This window comes from Lithobates pipiens, unplaced genomic scaffold (genome assembly GCF_037356315.1).
Source record: "Lithobates pipiens isolate NorthernLeopardFrog02 unplaced genomic scaffold, aLitPip1_a1.2 Scaffold_19, whole genome shotgun sequence".
NCBI lineage: Eukaryota > Metazoa > Chordata > Amphibia > Anura > Ranidae > Lithobates > Lithobates pipiens.
In genome coordinates, this window is record NW_027507764.1 from 336,979,685 (window position 1) to 337,002,312 (window position 22,628).

The following is a 22,628-nucleotide window of genomic DNA, read 5'->3' on the forward strand; positions in this document are numbered from 1 at the left end:
ATTAGTCAGCACAGCCGGACTAGTAAGCAAATTTTTTTGGTTCACGCTTCTGTATTTGAATTTGTCTTGTTTACCATTTACTCCTCACCAGAAAGTGAGGCAATTCCATTGAGTTGTCCCCAGAGCAGGAATATTATGGGAGTTTCTAAAAGCCACTTGTGATAAATGTGAAGTGTATTTCCCTTGCTTTGAAATGATTTCCTGTTGATTCAATACAATATAAAGAGGCATCAAAGTGGTTCTTAAGCTAAAAAAAAGTTTACCTTTTAATGTGGAGCTCCACCCAAAAGTGGAAGCTCCGCTTGTCTGCTTCTTTCTCCACTGCCACATTTGGCGCCTTTCCGGGGGGGGGGGGGGTGCTGCTTTTGACCGGTACCTGTGCCCACCTCCGGCGAGGTCTGCTGGAGGTTCGCCCTGCGCTGCTGGGCCATTCACAAAATGCAATTCGCTTCATGCATCTGCAATAGGGAACCGGCTGCAAGGCTTCACTGCCAGTTTTCCTCTCAAGGCATGACGGCAGCTTCCTGGAGCCCATTGTAGAGTCGTCTGGGGTGCTGACCTTGCCGAATCCTAATATTAAAAGTCAGGAGCTACAGTACTTGTATGTGCTGAGTTAATAACTTTAGTGGGGGCTGGAGCTCCACTTTACTGAATTAAGTTAGTTTTGCTACTTTCTGTGCCCCCCCTCAAACATTTACCCGAGTTCTGTATCAATCCAGCACTGTACCTGGCTGCAGCTCCTCTCTTGCCTTCTCCCTGGGAGCCATTGGCTCCTGCTGCTCTCAATCAAAGCCGCTGTGTGTGTACACAAGCGGCAAGCTTTGGCGCAAGGCAGAGGAGTGGAGAGCACTGGCAGGGGATCCAAGAAGGGGAGATTTAGGGCTGCTCTGTTCAATACCATTGCATAGAGCAGATAAGTAGAACATGTTTTTTATCAAACCTTTTACATTTAGAAATGCTTTAAATGGGGGTGAAATGACCAACCAGCATTTGCCATAATGTATACACAGCTTACATTCACATTATGACCCAGTCACCTCTGGAAAAGGCTACATCTGAGCACCCTGCCTTTGTTTTGCTGGTACTTCCATGTGCCCCTTTTTCAGATTCTTGATTTTCTTTCTTCATTCATTGGGGGGGGGGGCGCACTGGTGATGTAACTCCATTTAGTGTGTGCTGGAGTTGTTTCTCTACCATTCGTCTCCATTCAATCTGTAAGGCCAGTACAGCCTTGTACAGATTTAAGAAATTAGTTTTTGCCAGAAGGGACTTCCCTTTACCTGCTAGGAATTCTCTAACAAGACTGTACCTACTGGCAAACCTTTGTTTTAAATGTAAACCATACCGAGGTCAGCTCCCAGCCCCTCCAGACTAATCGGACAATGAAGGAGCAGCAATAGATCTAATCCCTCTTCTCCTGTCAGCATGTTCCTGGTCAGTAATATTTCATGCAGCACACCCTAATGGCTACTAATGCAGCGTCTCCCTCCCCTGGTTTAGGTGCTACTATATAGGTCAGTGATGGAGAACCTTGGCACTCCAGATGTTTTGGAACTACATTTTCCATGATGCTCAATTACACTGCAGAGTGCATGAGCATCATGGGAAATGTAGTTCCAAAACATCTGGGGTGTCAAGGTTCGCCATCACTGATATAGGGAGTCAGACAAGTGTAGTATAAAAACAGTGCGATTTTTTTTTTTTTTTTTTTTTTGTTTTTTTTTTGTTATACTAGTTTTTAGAATACATTAGGTTTTTTAATAGATTTCTATTTGTTTTTTTTGTTTGGTGTTTTTAGATCTGCCTAGTGTTCAGTTTTAGACCTGGTTCATGCTAGTGTGATTTCAGATGCGACTTGAGTCTCTGATTGCAGCATGATTTTGGCTCCATTCAATTCAATGGAAACGCACGAAAAATGTTCGTGTTTTTAGCATGTTTTTCCAGGTTAAGGCTCCTTAACTAGCATCCAATCTCTCCTTCCCTTACAAAATATGCAGTAGCATCAAAAATGCAGCATATAACCAAGTGGGCACTACATAATCCAACTGATAATCTGATCAAATCACAGCTGCATTAGTGTGTACCTAACCTGAACAGGAAAAGTAAGATGTTGCTGACTTTTAATGTCTAATTTGAGGCTGTCACCGTAAACTTTGCTTAAGCAAACTTATAGGGGCCTATTTGCCTACAGCTACATACCTGGAAAAATACATGCCCAGGATATCCACTTAAAATTGATTTCACAGTGTTCAAATCGGATAGAATGTCTCTATAGAAAGTATAAAAAAGTGTTTCTTCTGAATTAACCCAATAAGGCCTAGACTGGGAGGTCAGCCTACTGCGGCAGGAGGAAAACGTCCTAGTCTCCCCCCAATAATTAGTCAGACTATAGTATAGCATTGTAATTTTTGAAGAGTTCCAAGACGAGAGCCATCATCGGGGTCTGATCTGTGTCAAATCTTTTTTAATTTTTTTTTATTTTAAAACAGCTTGGAGCCGCAAAGGCACCAGCTTTATCATCTGTGCAAAAAAAAATTAAAAACTACTGCAGCAGTTTCTGTTGCATTAGTTTTGTTTAACAGTCTTGCGGGTTCTAGTACTCATGTTGGCGTGTCTCAACATTTCTTATTGTCAGTTAGATTGTTTTTTGCTTTTTTGTACCAAGAACTGTATTATGGAAATTGTTGCACATCTGTATGTATAAGTGCTCCAGTCAAGTGACTTGGCTAAGATTCCAAAAGCATACATATCGGTGCCTTTTATATGCCTGTCAACTTCTCATTAAAGTGGTTGTAAACCTCAGACATGAAATCTGAACAAAACATATCCCTTTGTAGTGTGTACTTGTCTCAATCCATGAGCACTAGTACCATTTGTCTGCCGCTTCATTCCTCTATCGGCATTAATCACTTCTGATAAGCTTTCCTGACACCAAGAGAAAGTGACAGGAGAGGGACCTCCAGCGCACAGCCTGTGATTGACAGCCTCCACTCTGTTTCTGTGAGCTGTCGGAAGTGAGTGTGACCCTTCCCTCCAATCAGCTCTGAGCTCTCCTCACTGAGCTCTGTAGAGTGTAATTTTAGCTCTGCCTTTTTTTTTTCCCTCAGTGCTCTGACATGCTTTATAGATTGACTTTGATCAGATGTAAAGACAAGACTGCAGATAAACAGGTACAACTTAAGTAGGAGGGTTTGTTTCATCTATGTGAGGCCAGTTACTTCACTGGGTATATGGAAGGGTTTACAACCACTTCCATCCAAACCTCCTTGGATGCAAAAGAAAGGCCACCTTTATAGACCTTGTGAAACAATGTCATGTGCTCCAGCAGTGTATTGTATGTGTATATGTGTGTGTGTGTGTATGTATATGTATGTATATATGTGTATATATATATATATATATATATGTATATGTATATGTATGTGTGTGTGTATATATGTATATGTGTGTGTGTATGTATATATATATATAAATATAAATATAAATATATATATATATATATATATATATATATATATATATATATATATATATATATATATATATATATATATATACACACAGTGCCTTGCAAAAGTATTCGGCCCCTTTCAACTTTTCAACCTTTTGCCACATTTCAGGCTTCAAACATAAAGATATAAAATTTTAATTTTTTGTGAAGAATCACCAACAAGTGGGACACAATTGTGAAGTGGAACGAAATCTATTGGATAATTTAAACTTTTTTAGCATATAAAAAACTGAAAAGTGGTGCGTGCAAAATTATTCGGCCCCTTTACTTTCAGTGCAGCAAACTCACTCCAGAAGTTCAGCGAGGATCTCTGAATGATCCAATGTTGTCCTAAATGACTGGTGATAAATAAAATCCACCTGTGTGTAATCAAGTCTCTGTATAAATGCACCTGCTCTGTGATAGTCTCAGGGTTCTGTTGAAAGCGCGGAGAGCATCGTGAAGACCAAGGAACACACCAGGCAGGTCCGTAATACTGTTGTGGAGAAGTTTAAAGCTGGATTTGGATACAAAAAGATTTCCCAAGCTTTAAGCATCCCAAGGAGCACTGTGCAAGCGATCATTTTGAAATGGAAGGAGTATCAGACCACTGCAAATCTACCAAGACCTGGCCGTCCCTCTAAACTTTCAGCTCAGACAAGGAGAAGACTGATCAGAGATGCAGCCAAGAGGCCCATGATCACTCTGGATGAACTGCAGAGAACTACAGCTGAGGTGGGAGAGTCTGTCCATAGGACAACAATCAGTCGTACACTGCACAAATCTGGCCTTTATGGAAGAGTGGCAAGAAGAAAGCCATTTCTCAAAGATTTCCATAAAAAGTCTCGTCTAAAGTTTGCCACAAGCCACCTGGGAGACACACCAAACATGTGGAAGAAGGTGCTCTGGTCAGATGAAACCAAAATCTAACTTTTTGCCCACAATGCAAAACGATATGTTTGGCGTAAAAGCAACACAGCTCATCACCCTCAACACACCATCCCCACTGTCAAACATGGTGGTGGCAGCATCATGGTTTGGGCCTGCTTTTCTTCAGCAGGGACAGGGAAGATGGTTAAAATTGAGGGGAAGATGGATGCAGCCAAATACAGGACCATTCTGGATGAAAACCTGTTGGAGTCTGCAAAAGACCTGAAACTGGGACGGAGATTTATCTTCCAACAAGACAATGATCCCAAACATACAGCAAAATCTACAAAGGAATGGTTCACAAATAAACGTATCCAGGTGTTAGAATGGCCAAGTCAAAGTCCAGACCTGAATCCAATCGAGAATCTGTGGAAAGAGCTGAAAACAGCTGTTCACAAACGCTCTCCATCCAACCTCACTGAGCTCGAGCTGTTTTGCAAGGAAGAATGGGCAAGAATTTCAGTCTCTCGATGTGCAAAACTAATAGAGACATACCCCAAGCGACTTGCAGCTGTAATCGCAGCAAAAGGTGTCTCTACAAAGTATTAACGCAAGGGGGCCGAATAATTTTGCACGCCCCACTTTTCATTTTTTTATTAGTTAAAAAAGTTTCAAAAATCCAATAGATTTCGTTCCACTTCACAATTGTGTCCCACTTGTTGGTGATTCTTCACAAAAAATAAAAATGTTATATCTTTGTTTGAAGCCTGAAATGCGGCAAAAGGTTGAAAAGTTCAAGGGGGCCGAATACTTTCGCAAGGCACTGTGTGTATATATAGATATAGATATATAGATGTATAGATGTATAGATGTATAGATGTATAGATGTATAGATATAGATATTTATATATAGATATAGATATAGATATTTAGATATAGATATTTAGATATAGATATAGATATAGAGATATAGATATAGATATAGATATTTATATATAGATATAGATATTTATATATAGATATAGATATATAGATATATAGATATAGATATATAGATATATAGATATAGATATAGATATAGATATTTATATATAGATATAGATATAGATATTTATATATAGATATAGATATTTATATATAGATATAGATATATTGCAATTTTTATTTTATTTTTGGCTCCAAGATCTAAGTTAGATCTTCAACTTAGCTTACCTTTATGTATGAAAACCAGCTTGCATAAATGACCACTATGCACAGCATTAACCGCAAATTTTCAGTGTCTTCTGACATGCCAATTTTAAATAAATACGTTTCTGTGATAGGTTAACAGCATCAGTCAAGTGGCACTACCTCTCTAGATTAAAATATGTCCTGAAGGTTAATCTTTGCAACTGTATTTTTTTATATATAGTGCAGAATAAAAGTTGGATGTGCAGCCATGTGCCAAGGGGAAAAATACACAGGTAGATTGTGTAGGCACACGGGTATTGTAAATAGTTTTTATGAGCAAAAGTTTAATTTCCTTTAAATCCTTCTTAGCAATAAAATTGTGCTTTTTGTTTGCATTACGAAAGTGGAAATGATTCTTTGATATATAATACCATTAGCACTATTTGAGTTTGCTTTAAACAGCCCTTGTCTTTGCAATGATATAATATCTTTGGCACTTTCATTCTGCATAGTTATTCAGTAGCACATCTGTTTGCTTCACTTTCTGGCATATTTTGCCTGGCAGAGTCTTCCTGTCCTCTCTGTCCTCTGAATATTCATTTGAACACAGAAAAGCAGTTCATTATACCTAGTCTGCCAAGCACAATATAACTGAATTTTCACCTTAATATGCTTTTATTTAAATATATTTTGATAATTAAAAATATGCAGATGCAGAGTGTGTGTTGGTGTGATTTAGCTTGGAACAGCCTGAGCGTTTAAGACCATGTCCAAAGCACCAACGTATCATTGTTATACAGTGGATATAAAAAGTCTACACACCCCTGTTAAAATGTCAGGTTTCTGTGATGTAAAAAAAAATTAGACAGATAAATCCTTTCAGAACTTTCTCCACCTTTTTAATGTGACCTATAAACACTACAACTCAGTTGAACAACAAACTGAAATCTTTTAGGTGGAGGGAAGAAAAACTAAAATATGGTTGGATAAGTGTTCACACCCTTAAACTAATACTTTGTTGAAGCACCTTTTGATTTCATTACAGCACTCAGTCTTTTTAGGTATGAGTCTATCAGTGTGGCACATCTTGACTTGCCCACTCTTTTTTGCAAAGCACTCCAAATCTGTCAGCTTGCTAGGTCATCTCCTGTATACAACCCTCTTCAGATCACCCCACAGATTATTTCGGGTCTGGGCTCTGGCTGGGCCATTCCAAAACTTCAATCTTCTGGTGCAGCCATTCCTTTTTTGATTTGGATGTATGCTTTGGGTCGTCATGCTGAAAGATTAAGTTCTTCTAGCAGAAGCCTGAAGGTTTTGTGCCAATAGTGACTGGTATTTGGAACTGTTCATAATTCCCTCTACCTTGAATAAGGCCCCTGTTCCAGCTGAAGAAAAAACACCCCACAATGCTGCCGCCACCACCATGCTTCACTGTGGTGTGGTGTGCAGTTTTTATTTTCACCAAACATATTTTTTGGAATTTATGGCCAAATGGTTCAACCTTGGTTTCATCAGACCAGAACACATTTTTCCACATGTTTTTGGAGACTTCAGATGTGTTTTTGCAAAGTTTAGCCGAGCTTGGATGTTTTTCTTAAGAAAAGGCTTCCGTCTTGCCACGCTACCCCATAACCCAGACATATGAAGAATATGGGAGATTGTGACATGTACCACACAGCCAGTACTTGCCAGCTCCTTTAATATTGCTGTAGGCCTCATCAATTTTGGAGGGATGTCCAGTTCTTGGTAATGTCACTGGTGTGCCATATTTTCTCCACTTGATGATGCCTGTCTTCACTGTGTTCCATGGTATATCTAATGCCTTGGAAATTCTTTTGTACCCTTCACCTGACTGATACCTTTAAAGAATGTGATCCCTCTGATGCTTTGGAATGGCTTTTGCTGTAAGATGCAGCTAAGAAAATGCCAGGAAGGACCTACTAGAACAGCTGAACTTTATTTAGGGTTAATCAGAGGCACTTTAAATGACTGGTGTGTACGGACTCCTCTTTAACATGAGTTTGAATGTGATTGCTTAATTCTGATTACGTCTACAAACCCAGTTTTAAGAGGATGTGCACACTTATACAACCACATTATTTTAGTTCTTTATTATTTCAGTTTGTTTTTCAACTGAGTTCAGTTTATTGGTCACATTAAAGGTGAAAAAAGTTATGAAATGATTTCTTTGTCTCGTTTTTTATGTCCCAGAAACCTGACATTTTAAAAAGGGTGTGTAGCCTTTTTCTATCCACTGTAACTAAAAATTTGATGTTTCTATAAATTGATTTTGAAAGGCTGAATACATTTTATAGAGTTGGAATACACAGACCATTTTTATCGGTTCCTCTCCTCAAAACTGCTTCCTCTCTATCATCTTTACAATAGTCCTACATATATGCACTGTAAGGATAATTGGTGTAAGGCATTTACCCTACCAGTATGTTTTTGGGTGGAAACCAAAGCACCCAGCAGAAATCGGTGCAGGCACAAGTGGAACGTACTATACTTATGGAAAGAAATCTGAAAAATCAACCCATAGCCCCAGGAATTATCTAGTTGTGTGTCCAATATGCATGTTCATTGCACAACATATTTATATTGGGTGTAGACTTAGACAGTGATTTAATTATTATTATTCAGGATTTATATAGCACCAACAGTTTGTACATCACTTAATGCCTTTAAGGACAGCAGCGGGCGCAACTGACTGTAGCAGTATGAAAACTAATTTATTCACATAATTGGCATCTTACAAGACAATGTAGTGATATCGGGTATATACATGTTGAAACCATATTCAGAGCCAGCTTTTGGGCATTGACCTTTGCAGAACAGGATCAGCTTCCTTGGGAAGGATTGCAACACCTGAGACTGTAATGCGAAGGAGTCGCCACAGGGGGCAGCAGACTAAGTGTAGCAATAGGTGAATAAAAAGCAAGCTATGTAAATGCATCTCAGAAGTAAAGGGTTAAAAGCATTATAACATGCAGATCTGCTGCTTCATGCTACTTTTTAGAGTAGTTTTGCTATTTATTTTTATCATTGGTCTAAAAATCTATAATTTATCTTCTTGTAATAAGGTTAATGAAGTTGACATTGGCATCCACATTATTGTGGAATAGAAGGATCCTAGTGACTGCACTGTACTGCTGGCAGTTGTTTGTCCTTAACAAGTCAATGAAGTGCAGAACAGAAACACTCAGCCCTCTGAAGTATTCCATTATTCATCTGCTTGAAAAAAAAAAGAATGCAATATTTTATAAGACACTGCCAGCTGCTTTATTAACAAGCAAAAGTGTATTCCTACTTGTTCTTATGTCTAAAGCTAGGGTGGTCTCAGATGTCTGTCTTCCATACTAGTGTTTCCCTTTGTATAACCTTTTGCATTTTATGTTTATAAACTGACATTCCAATTGATTTTCCTTGGCTTTCTGCCTAGATTGAATATTGAAGCAGCGAATTAGGAATGCTTAAGAAGTTTTAGAGAGAAAAGATGTGAAAGTAGAGCTTGCAACTCTGGCAATTGAAGCTTCTTAGCTTACTCAAATGATGAACGATGCCATGGGTTTTATAAAGGGGAGGAAGGGATCAGAGACGAGGTTTGAGGAATAAAAGAATATTCTGTGAGGTGGAGAACCAATGGTAATCTGCCAAACATTAAGTCTTTGGCGGGACGATTCTAACAATATCCTTTATCTCTATTCCAGGGGCAAATTTTGTAACCCGAAAAATTAGCCGTTCAGTAGCTAAGATTCACCTCGGACAGATGGAGTCTTTCAGCCTTGGAAATCTGGATGCCAAGAGAGATTGGGGTCATGCCAAGGACTATGTTGAGGTAGGATACTGGCCAGAATCCCTTCATAATAAAAGTGATTTTGTGTGGCTGATATTTTTAATGCACCGTTGCAAAATAAAACTTTGACCTACAGGGGGTTGCTTCTGACTTTTTTTCTTTTTTTGCCAGTAGAGGACAGCTAACACTGTTGTGTTCTCTGTGTGGATGGTTCAGAGTATAGTGGTTTACCCCAGGCATGACCTGAGCATAAAATAAATCTTTTAATGCGGAGGAAAATGAAAGTTTACATTTTTTCTTCTGGTTTCTTATGGGAAGATTAACTGCACACCAATAGTGTTTTAAGCAACTCTCCTTGTAAGATCCCCACTTGCACAAAGTCATTTGTCATTTAGCAGCATGCATACAAATATTGCAGTTTCTATAATGTTTAAATTGTTAGCGGAAGTAAAGGTTTACATCTTTGTTTTGCATTACACTTAAACCGCTTCAGCCCCAGAAGATTTGGCTGCTCAATGTCCAGGCCATTTTTTTGCAATTCAGCACTGCGTTGCTTTAACTTGCGCGATCATGCAATGCTCTACCCCAGTGATGGCGAACCTTGGCACCCCAGATGTTTTGGAACTACATTTCCCATGATGCTCATGCACTCTTCAGTGTAGTGGAGCATCATGGGAAATGTAGTTTCAAAACATCTGGGGTGCCAAGGTTCCCCATCACTGCTCTACCCAAACACAATCAACATACTTATTTTTTTTTTTTCTCCCCAAAAATAGAGCTTTAGTTTGGTGGTATTTGATAATCTCTGCAGCTTTTATTTTTTGCGCTATAAACAAGAACAACAGTTTTGAAAAAAAACACAATATTTTGTACTTTTTGCTATAATAAATATTTCCAATTTTTGTTTTTGTTTGTTTTTTTTTTTAGCACATTTTTTCTTCCGTTTTAGGTTAATATGTATTCTACATATTTTTGTTAATACAAATCTCAATAAGGGTACATTGATTGGTTTTTGCAAAAGTTGTAGCATCTACAAAATAGGGGATATATTTATGGCATTTTTATTTTATTTACTAGTAATTACTAGTAAGACATTATGGTGGACACATCAGACACTTTTGAGACATTTTTTTAAACCATTGACAATTTATACAGCGATCAGTGCTTTAAAAAAAATGCACTGATTACTGTGTAAATGACACTGACAGGGAAGGGGTTAACACTAGGGGGCGATGCAGGGGTTAAATGTGTGTTCCCTCACTGTGTTCTAACTATATGGGGATTGGACTGACTATGAGATCGTGGTTCCTTGCCATTTGGAACTCACAATATGCCTCTCCTCACAGATGAGGGATTTGTGTGTTTGCTCTAGCGGCGCACGCCTGCTATCCCTCTTAAAGGAGCCGATGTACAGCTACGACAGTTCGCGGGATTGTGACAGCCTGCCGCCCTATGACGGCAGCTGGTCGGCAAGTTGTTAAGCTACATCTGTAAGGGTTTTACTGATCATATAGACAAGGTCTTTCTGGCACAGAAGTTCCTGTGTAAATGATCAGTAAAATTATTGCATTTTTTAAATGCATAAAATTGTAGTTTTGTATCCTGCTGCTTTTATTTTTATATTTTTTTTCAGTACCAGAATGCACCATTCGTGTCTATTTTATGCACATATACATGCATTTACACTTGTAAGCATGTAAAATGCATGTCCTCTGATGCAGTTTTTTTAATCTGAACACAGTGCATGTTCACACACCTGTATGCATGTCTCCATTGAAAACAGCACACCTGAATTCAGTTCCATAATCAAAATATACTTTAAAATGTGTTTTTGTGCCTAAGGCTGGGTTCAAACTAGTGTGAATTGGATGAGTTTCCCGCATCCAATTCACTTGTAAGGCGATTGTGACCGCCTCTCTGTGGAGTCAGTTCACACATCTCTGGAGTGGCTCTGGTGCGAATTTCACAGGAGTCCTGTGCATCTTCTGGTCCGTTTCATGTCCAAATTCAGCCCAGAATTTGGCCTGTAATGGGGACCTGAATGGAGATGCAAAAGACCCCTGCTGTGAGCCGCTCCGTGTGGCGGTGTGAACCCAGCCTGAGCTCCACACTCTCCTTAAAGAGTAACACCAATTTCGTGGGGAAAAAATAGCAAAAAATAAAAACATACCTTATACAATTGCTGCACAAGTCATATTATAATTGAATTAAAAGGAAAAGTAATAATTAGCAATTTGCAGCTCTGTAATTTTCTGTAAAATGCAATATGGCAACCTGGAGGCAATCTGTACGCAGATGGTGTATGGAATGCCCCCAGATATTTAATTTCCTGCTTAGGTGATTTTCTTACTGATTTTCACAGAAGCCTGAACCTAGATACAAGTCAGATTTATGACATCTCTTGCAAAAAAATGTCATCTCCTTTTTGGTGACATATTCCCAAAAGGAAATGTCTAAAGGAATGCAGACCCTGCCACTTGTGTCCTGGAAACCTGTTAGTGTAGCAGCCGATTAATCAATACAAGATCACTCCCATTAGATTCCCATTGGACACAGAGAAGCAAACTGATCGTTTCTCAGAACTATAATAACCAAAAGGTAAAAATCTGCCACAAAACTTGTTCAAATCCCTGAAATGTACATGCATCCAAAGGGGGATTTTTTTTTCTCAACAAGTTACTAAAGGATTTGTTAAAAGTATCAGAATAATTAATGTAGTTTCTTGTATATTCTGTATTTTAACCACTTCAGCTCCGGACCAATAAACACCTTAAGGACCAGAGGTCTTTTTGCAATTTCGCACTGCGCTGCTTTAACTGGTAATTGCGCGGTCATGCAATATTGCACCCAAACGAAATTTGCGTCCTTTTCTTCCCACAAATAGAGCTTTCTTTTGATGGTATTTGATTGCCTCTGCGATTTTTTTTTTTTTGCGATATAAATGGAAAAAGAGAGAAAATTTTGAAAAAAAAAGATATTTTCTTCTTTTTGTTATAAGAAAAATCGAATAAACTAAATTTTAGTCATACATTGAGGGCAAAATTTATTCAGCCACATGTCTTTAGTAAAAAAAATGTCAATAAGCGTATATTTTTTGGTTTGCGCAAAAGTTATAGCGTCTACAAACTAGAGTACATTTTCTGGAATTTACACAGCTTTTAATTTATGACTGCCTATCTCATTTCTTGAGGTGCTAAAATGGCAGGGCAGTACAAATTCCCCCCAAATGACCCCATTTTGGAAAGTAGACACCCCAAGGAAATTGCTGATGGGTATGTTGAGCCCATTGAATATTTATTTTTTTTTGTCCTAAGGGATTGAATAATGACAAAAAAAAAAAAAAAAAATTTTTTTTTACAAAAAGTTGTCACTAAATGATATATTGCTCACACATGCCATGGTTATATGTGGAATTGCACCCCAAAATATATTCCGCTACTTCTCCCGAGTATGGCGATACCACGTGTGTGGGACTTTTTGGGAGTCTAGTCGCGCACGGCACCCCGAAAACCAATCACCACCTTCAGGATTTCTAAGGGTGCAAATTTTTGATTTAACTCCTCACTACCTATCACAGTTTCGAAGGCCATAAAATGCCAAAATAGCACAAAACCCCCCCAAATGACCCCATTTTGGAAAGTAGACACCCCAAGCTATTTACTGAGAGGCATGTTGAGTCCATGGAATATTTTATATTTTGCCAAAAGTTGCGGGAATATTACAAACTTTTTTTTTTTTTGCACAAAGTTGTCACTAAATGATATATTGCTCACACATGCTATGGGCAGAAGTCAAATTACACCCCAAAATAAATTCTGCTGCTTCTCCCGAGTACGGGGATACCACATGTGGGGGACTTTTTGGGAGCCTAGCCACGTACGGGACCCCGAAAACCAAGCACTGCCTTCCAGATTTGAATATAAAATGCTATAAAAAACAAACTAACCAGAGTCACCCGTAACACTTATACGGTGATCAGTGGTGAAAGGGTTAACTAGGGGCAATCAGGGGGTTCAAATTTTTATTAGGTAGTATATGGGGGTCCCTGGCGCTATATAAAAACCTGACGGGGAACCTAAATAACTAACTGGCTAACCAGCGTCACCAGTGACACTTATACTGTGATCGCTGGTGAAAGGGGGTGAAAGGGTTAACTAGCAGCAATCAGGGGGTTAAAACCATTATTGGGTAGTATATCGGGGTACCTAGCGCTATAAAAACCTGGCGGTGAACCTAAAAAAATAACTAGCTACCTAGCGACACTAGCGACACTGATGCAGCGTTCAGAAAAATTATCGCTTAGTGACACTGGCAAAAGGGGGTGAAAGGGTTAAAACCATTATTGGGTAGTATATCGGGGTACCTAGCGCTATAAAAACCTGGCGGTGAACCTAAAAAAATAACTAGCTACCTAGCGACTGTAGCGACACTAATGCAGCGATCAGAAAAACGATCGCTTAGTGACACTGGCAAAAGGGGGTGAAAGGGTTAACTAGCGGCAATCAGGGGGTTAAAACCATTATTGGGTAGTATATCGGGGTACCTAGCGATATAAAAACCTGGCGGTGAACCTAAAAAAATAACTAGCTACCTAGCGACACATGCAGCGATCAGAAAAATGATCGCTTAGTGACACTGGCAAAAGGGGGTGAAAGGGTTAACTAGCGGCAATCAGGGGGTTAAAAACATTATTGGGTAGTATATCGGGGTACCTAGCGCTATAAAAACCTGGCGGTGAACCTAAAAAAATAACTAGCTACCTAGCGACTGTAGCGACACTAATGCAGCGATCAGAAAAACGATCGCTTAGTGACACTGGCAAAAGGGGGTGAAAGGGTTAACTAGCGGCAATCAGGGGGTTAAAAACATTATTGGGTAGTATATCGGGGTACCTAGCGATATAAAAACCTGGCGGTGAACCTAAAAAAATAACTAGCTACCTAGCGACACTAGCGACACATGCAGCGATCAGAAAAATTATCGCTTAGTGACACTGGCAAAAGGGGGTGAAAGGGTTAACTCTAGGGGCAATCAGGGGGTTAAATCTTTATTGGGGGGTGATAGGGGGCTACCCTGGACCTAACACTAACTGTCCTGACAGTTTTTACTGTCACAACTGACACTGAATGCATTGATCAGTAAATAAATGATCAATGCAATCAGTGACACTGTGACTGGGGGGGCGGGGGGGGGGATCGGGGGGCGATCGGGGGGGGGTTTGTGTGCCTGTGTGTACCTACATGTCAGTGTAGTGTTGGTGCACACTTACTTTTACTCTTCTCCTCGTAGTCCGGTCAAAAAGACCGCCCCGAGGAGAATGACATCACTTCCTCCTTCCTGTGTAAACAATACACAGGGGAGGAAGCTTCTCATTGGCCAGGAGCGATCCAGAGGGGGTGGCCGAAAACCAACGGCCATCCCCTCATCACGGAGCGCTCCTGGACCGAATCGGACCGCCGTAAACAGCGGGAGGGGGTCCGATCGGACCCCCCACCCGCTGGAAGGCAATCACGTAGATGTACGTGATTGTGCCTGCCTGTGCCATTGTGCTGACGTACAATGGCAATACGGCGGTCCTCAAGTGGTTAAAGAATATTCAAAAGGGTAATTTTAAGGACCTATGTTTACTGTTCATTTTGAGGGTGGGCCGTCATATGATGGCGTCCCAGAACACTCACTCTCGCGCGGCGATCGCGTCCACAGCTCGTTAACCATGTGATTGGCTGTGTCCAATCAACTGGTCACATGTAAACATGGCAGTTCCGGTAATCCACACTCCTTGTCTCACACTGACTGTGTGACAAGGAGAGCCAAACAGCGGCATCTCCACACAGGGGGACATGTAGGAATCTAATCGGGGCACTGATCATTGGTACCGTGATTACAGTATAATAAAACGGTGTCACCATACAGTGGCAGCAATTGGTGCCCATTAGTGATGCCAGTCGGTGCTGGCAATTAGTGATGCCCATCACTGCTGTTGATCAATGTCGCCAATAAGTACCACCCATCAGTACCGCCTATCCATACCCCCTATCGGTGCCCATCAGTGCCCATAAGTGCGACATATCTGCCTCCTTATCAGTGCCACCTCATCAATGCCCACCAGTTCAGCCTATCAGCGCACATCAGTGAAGGCAAAAAAAATTCAAAATTTACTGAGAGAAAAAAGTCAATTTTCTTTTCAAATTTTTTTATTTTTTTTTTTTTTTTTTTTAAATAAACCCAGCAGTGATTAAATACCACCAAAAGAAAGCTCTATTTGTGGGAAGGAAATTTATAAAAAAATTGGTTAGTGTAGCACGACAATTGTCATTCAAAGTGTGACAGCTCTGAAAGCTGAAAAATGGCTTGGACAGGAAGGGGGTGTAAGTGGTTAAAATATGTGAATAACTTGGTTTTACTTTACATATACATGGCTAGAAAAAGCATGGCTGAATGAAAATCGTAAGGGGTTTATCATATATAGAATTAGAGCATGTTACTTCTCTTGTCTGACACATCAAATATATTTTTATAGGTTTTCTGGTTTCAGTAATGCAATAAATATCCTTGTCTTCTTCTTCTTTTTTTTTTCTGGGTGTTCATTATTTAATTTTTTTCAAATTTATCCAGTCCTAAACATCCAAGATCTTTGGATACCCCCCCCAGAACCCATGCACCATGTTCTCTAAATTGCTCTGAAAAGCCTTCTATTCTTGGTCTTTGCATTTTATTCCTCATTCCCAGTGATTATTGTATTAAATGTTTGCTCTTACAAAGTACATTCTTTGTCCTATAGTGGTTATGAATTGTCTACATGAAGCCAGATTTAGAGAAAATGGTAAAATGATATCAATCCAAAGTGACCTTTTTTGTGTTTTTTTTTTTTTTTTTTTTTTGTTTCTGAATGTATTAAGACGGCAATGTACAGAACAGTTTTCATTATCTTCTGCCATAGACAGTTTTATTTTCTGCCTTAGACATAAAAGGAAATGTCTGATCTAAATCAGTGAGCCCTTGGTTTGCTTCACTACCTTCAAAATGTTAATGGGAGGAAAGCAACCCACTGACTTGCATGAAACTAGGAAGGAAGCTGCAGGCACCCCTCCTACATCTGTGTGAAGTTTTATCTGGATACAGGTAAAAAAAAAAAATTCCAAGAACAGCAAAGCTGGGAACGAATACGAGGAAAGCAGCTTCCAGCAGGAAGAGTTGGTGTTTTTAAGAACATCTTGCCTGGTCGCAGTGATTGCAGCATTAGTGGTTAAGGACCGGTTCACACTGGTACGACATACGCTCCGACTTTGAGAGCTCATGTCGCATGACATGTAGAAATCAATAATTCCCTATGAGAGCCGTCTTAACTAGTCCTACTTTGGAAAAAGTACCTGCACTACTTTGGTTTGATTTCAGCCCATTGAATACCATTTGAAGCCGTATCCAAGTCTGAGCACCATTCTAACTATCCGACATGGATTGCAGAAAAAGGACTTTGTCACACCAGGATTGTTTTGATTGGTCAAAGAACAAGTCGGGCTATCTCAAAGCCAGATCAAAATCCTATCCTGCTCATTAAAGTCTGATCGATGTCGAACTGACAGTCATGTGACTGTTGTGTTGCACCAGTGTAAACCGGGCTTAAAGGATAATAATTTCCTTAGTTGTTGTGTGGTTAGAGATAATTTTTTTGGGTGGAAAGTGGATTTTGGGAGGGAAATGGAATGCACTAAAGAAACTTGCTTGATCATGGAGAACACCATAAAAACAGTACGACTATTGTGCATGTGTCCAGGACCCACTGCACCTCCTTGGTGTTCTTACAAAGCAACAGGTGCCATGAACCGGTCCAGGGGAGATTTTAAAAGACATCAAGGTAATTCTGGCACGGACTTTCTAAAGAGATGAAGACATGCAATGATTCATCCTACCAGCATTTACCAACATACTAGATGGATAAACACTTAAAGCGGAGGTCCAGCTGAAAAAAAATAAAATGTAAAAGTCAGCAGCTACAAACTCTGTAGCTGCTGACTTTTTATAAGCAAACTTGCCTGTCCAGGGTGCCCGTGATGTAAGCCGCCCGAGGCTGATCTGTCCATCGGATCGGGTCCCGGCACTGCCATTTGAACTAAGGGAAATGGGCAATGGGGCCTTGCGGCTTCACTGCCCGTTTCCTACTGCGCATACGTGAGTCGTGCCGCGCTTTGTAAATGGCCGGCTGTGTTCTAGAATACACACACTTCCCAGAACGCAGTATGCCCCATTCCCCAGAAGACAACGTGAGGAGGAGAAGAATGAATATCATCACGGAGTAGGAAGTGGCCGATTACGACGAGCTGCCTAGCAACAGCCATTTCTGGTAAGTAAAAAAAAAGTATTTTTCAAATTTTTTTTTTTTTAGGGAGGACCTCCGCTTTTAATTAGTTTAAACAATATGTGCTTCATTTGGTCTTGCTGTGTCTCTGCAAGTCTCATAGTTGGGTGTCATTGAAAACCTTTTCTTTAACAATAGTTGATCAGTGTCAAAGGATTGTACTCTGCATTAGATAGCCACTAGCAGGAGAATCTGTACTCAGCCGATCTTGTCACCATTCTACTACACCCTAGAAGAACCAGAATTATATCCCTCATCTTTAGGGTGAAGGAGAGGAAGTTAGGCTGGTCCTACATTATACCATTTTATATTCTGTACAATTTTCCTTTAGATTTACTTAAAATATAAAATATGAGGTCAATGTATGCAATCAAACAGACCCTTGCACTACATACAGTAATTGAAGGTAAATCTAAAAGAAATTGAATAAGAAATTGTATAACGTATGGCCAGCTTTATTTTTAAGAATTTTTAGAACCATGCACTCTGGCTTAAAAAAAAGCTCCTGGTGGAGTTTTGCATGTAGAAGCAAATAATCTTGTTCCATGTGTCCATGTACACTAGGTTGTTTAGGGGCATATTTTAACCACTTCCTGCCCAGGCCAATTCTGACATTTCTCTCCTACATGTAAAATTCCTAATTTTTTTGCTAGAAAATTACATAGAACCCCCAAAAATTATATATGTTTTTTTAGCAAAGACCCTAGAGAATACAATGGCGGTCATTGCAACTTTTTATCTCGCACGGTATTTGCGCAGCAATTTTTCGAACGCGTTTTTTTCAGAAAAAAAAACAGTTTCATGCTAAAAAAAAACCAAATCAGTAAAGTTAGCCCAATTTTTTTGCATAATGTGAAAGAGGAGGATACGCTGAGTAAATAGATACCCAACATGTCACGCTTCAAAATTGCACGCGCTCGTGGAATGGCGCCAAACTTTGGTATTTAAAAATCCCCATAGGCGACTCTTTAAAATTTTTTACTGGTTACATGTTTTGGGTTACAGAGGAGTTCTAGGGCTAGAATTATTGCTCTCGCTCCAACGTTCGCGGCGATACCTCACATGTGTGGTTTGAACACCGTTTTCATATGTGGGCGGGACTTACGTATGCGTTCGCTTCTGTGTGCGAGCTCACGGGGACAGGGGCGCTTAAAAAATTTTTTTTTTCTTTTTTATTGTTCATTTTATTTTTATTTTTTTAGTTTTACACTTAAAAAAAATAAAATAAAAAATTGATGACTTTTATTCCTATTACAAGGAATGTAAACATCCCTTGTAATAGGAATATGGCACGATCGGACCTATTTACAGTGAAATATGGGGTCAATAAGACCCCATATCTCACCTCTAGGCTGGGCAGAATAAAAACAACAAAAAAAAAAAACGATCCTGGCTTCCTAGCCAGATTGGCGCCGTTAATTTGAATAACGAGGCCGGGCGTGACGTCATAACATCGCACCCGGCCTCCGAACGATCATAGAGACTCCGGGGACAATCTAGTCCACCGGAAATCTCTATGATCACATCCTGGGGCCGGCGGATCCTGTGACCGACTCACCGATGGAAACGGTGAGTCGGTAGAAGCACCGGAGGGCGGCGGGAGGGGGGGGGCGTCCCCTCCCGCCGCCCGTAAGAACGATCAAGCGGTGGAACAGCCGCTATGATCGTTCTTATGGTGTAGGGAATCGCCGGCTGAAAACGGCAATATCTAAATGATGTCTGTGGACTCAGGCATCATTTAGATATAACCACCGAAACCCCAGGCCGTCAATAGACGTACTGCGGTTTTGAAGTGGTTAAAATCAGTGTTTAGAGGCAGAAAAAATCCTTCTGGCATTTTTGAGGGCTGTTTTCTAGCAGAAAGAAGAAAAAAAACGAAACGCTCCTAAACGCTAGTACAAAAAATACTTTTTTTTTTTTTCTTTTTTGCCAAACACCAGAGTTCTTGGCAGGGAAAACAAATGCATGGGCCCGTGGATTTTGACATTATGTACAGGCTTTGTGTGTTTTTCGATTCAGAATCAAAGTTTAAACAATTTATTCTGTTCATTCATAATTGTAGATGTCACCCACAGGTGTCAAACGGTTGCAAAACTACAAGTCCCATGAGGCATTGTAAGGCTGACAGTAGTTAAAGCATGTCTCCCACAGGCAGAGGCATGATGGGACTTGTAGTTCCGCAACAGCTGGAGGGCCACCAGTTTGACTCCCCTGAATTGTAACCAACGCTCTTACAGACACGAGTGCACAGTTTTGCTTTCCACTGTCATCTGTCTGCAGCACAATGGAATGATTACACACCACATCTCTTTTTGCTGTTGAAATAGTGTCTCTAGTAATCTGCCCACAGTTCTCCCATGCTGAGAAGCTGACATCACTTGATTGTGATTTATGTGGTGATTGACATGGTTGATCTGTGGAACTGATTACCTTATCACAACTATAGAGGGCATACAGAGATTTCCAGTGATATTGCATAGAGAAAGGCATCTTGATAGATTGAGTTATTGGCTAGCAGGAGGAGAGTAGACCGCATTCATAAAATTCCAAACCGGCTGGGCCGATGAAGTGTCCCACCTAGTGAAGAGTCATATGAATGTTTCAGCTTGATTAGTGGGATACATGAATCTGCCACCTGTTGGGGTAGAATGAGTTTTGTGATGTTCATCCATAAATTCTTGTTGAACTAAAAGATGACATTTTTATTCCAGGGCTGTGTTTTGAATTTGTGGAGCCAAAAGTGACTTCTGCTTTATGTATTCTTTTGATTGTTACTGCCACTGTTGCTGTTATGTACAGTGCATCTGGAAAGTATTCACAGCGCTTCACTTTTTCCACATTTTGTTATGTTACAGCCTTATTTCTAAATGGATTAAATTCATCATTTTCCTCAAAATTCTACAAACTATACCCCATAAGGACAACGTAAAATATGTTTTTTGTTTGAAATCTTTGCAAATTTATAAAAAAATAAAAAAGGAAAAAAATCACATGTACAGCCTTTGCTCAATTCTTTGCCACCAATTCAGCCTGAAGTCTTTGAGTATGATGCCACAAGCTTGGAACACCTTTTTTTCTTTTTTTTTGGGCAGTTTCTCCCATTCTTCACAGGACTTCTCATGCTCCATCAGGTTGGATGAGGAGCATCGGTGCACAGATATTTTTAGAAATCTCCAGAGATATTCAATCGGGTTCACGTCTGGACTTTGGCTGGGCCACTTAAGGACATTCAGCATTATCCCGTAGCCCCTCCTTATCTTAGCTGTGTGCTTAGGGTCGTTGTCCTGTTGGAAGATGAACCTTTGCCCCAGTCTGAGGTCCAGAGCGCTCTGGAGCAGATTTTCATTGAGGATGTCTCTGTACATTGCTACATTCTTCTGTCCCTCTATCCTGACTAGTCTCCCAGTAACTGCTGCTCAAAAACATCCCTGCAGGATGATGCTGCAATCACCATGCTTCACTGTAGGGATGGTATTGGCCAGGTGATGAGCGGTGACAGGTTTCTCCAGACATGATGCTTGTCATTCAGGCCAAAGAGTTCAATATTTGTTTCATTATACCAGAGAATTTTGTTTCTCATGATCTGAGAGTCTTTCAGGTGCCTTTTGCCAAACCCCAGGTGGGCTGTCATGTGCCTTTTTACTGTGGAGTGGCTTCCATCTGGCCACCTCACAATAGAGGTCTGATTGGTGGAGTGCTGCGGAGATGGTGTTTCTTCTGGAAGGTTCTCATCTGGGAAACATTGGAGCTCTTTCAGAGTGACCATCGATTCTTTGTCACCTCCCTGACTAAGGCTCTTCTCCCCAGTTTGGCCAGATGGCCCACTCTAGGAAGAGTCCTAGTGGTTCCAAACTTCCATTTATGGATGATGGAGGCCACTGTGCTCATTGGGGCCTTCAGTGCTGCCAAAATTTTTCTGTACCCTTCTCCAGATCTTTGCTTTGATACAATCCGGTCTTGGAGATCTACAGACAATTCCTTACACTTCATGGCTTGGTTTGTGCTCTGACATGCACTGTTATTTTTGGAATAAGGCTGTAACATAATAAAATGTGAAAAAAGTAAAGCCCTGTGATTACTTTATGGATGTACTGTATAAGGAATGTAAAAAAAAAAAAAGTGTTAGGTATTTCCCCTTTTCCATATTCTGGGTGTGAAATGGAACATATTGCCATTCTGCACCCTCCAAATTCCCCTCTACCTCCCATCCCCTTAACTGATTTTTCTTTTTGTCTGAATCATAGGGATTTTCTCCCTACAGCTATATCTATATCTTTTTTTTTTTTTTTTTTTTTTTTTTTGCATGGGTGTACGTGCCTGCACAAGGATCTGTGTGGAAGCTGGAGTTCATTGTAGTCACCAGTACAATCGCCACTGTCTAGCAGGAGTTGACATCTGGAATGTATGGTCACCTCTAAGATCCTCAGTACTAGGCTACAGAGGTTAGGAAATGGAGGGGGGGGAAAAAATAAAAGCACTTTGTAAAATCTGGCAGTGCTATATGAGGTCCTGTAATAAATGAGCAAATGGGTAGGTGCAGTTTTGTATTCTTATCTTGGGAATTGAAGAATCTTGTCTCCAGTGCTGCCTCCAACTTGTGGTACATGAAATGTCTGGAATCTGCAAAGTTTAGATGAGACTGGAAATCTGTCAGTCTTTGCATGATGGGCACATAAAAATGCCATTCAATTTACAGAAGGATGGACTTTTAGGAATTCCCTGTGGACAGGACCGCTCATAACGTTGACTCATTTTGATGCTGTCTTTCATTGCTGCTCATGTTTTCATTGCATCTTTAAGCTGTGAAAATAAACAATCAGCAGCTGTTCAAGAGCTCACTTCTCCTGGCTATAGGAGTCGTATCCTAGTTAATCACCCGGTGAAACCTTACACTCACATAATCACTGTGGTAATAAACTCAATAGTAAATAGATCCCCCCATC

General features: G+C 40.2%; 1 protein-coding gene across 1 annotated transcript in view; it reads left to right on the plus strand.

Annotated features, from left to right (window-relative positions):
• The window catches only part of GMDS (GDP-mannose 4,6-dehydratase), a 762,090-nt gene that overhangs the window by 357,300 nt on the left and 382,162 nt on the right, over positions 1–22,628 (plus strand). Inside the window, exon 8 of the mRNA XM_077492101.1 lies at positions 9,244–9,371. Coding sequence (XP_077348227.1) covers positions 9,244–9,371 — 128 coding nt within the window. The remainder of the gene's footprint in view (positions 1–9,243; positions 9,372–22,628) is intronic.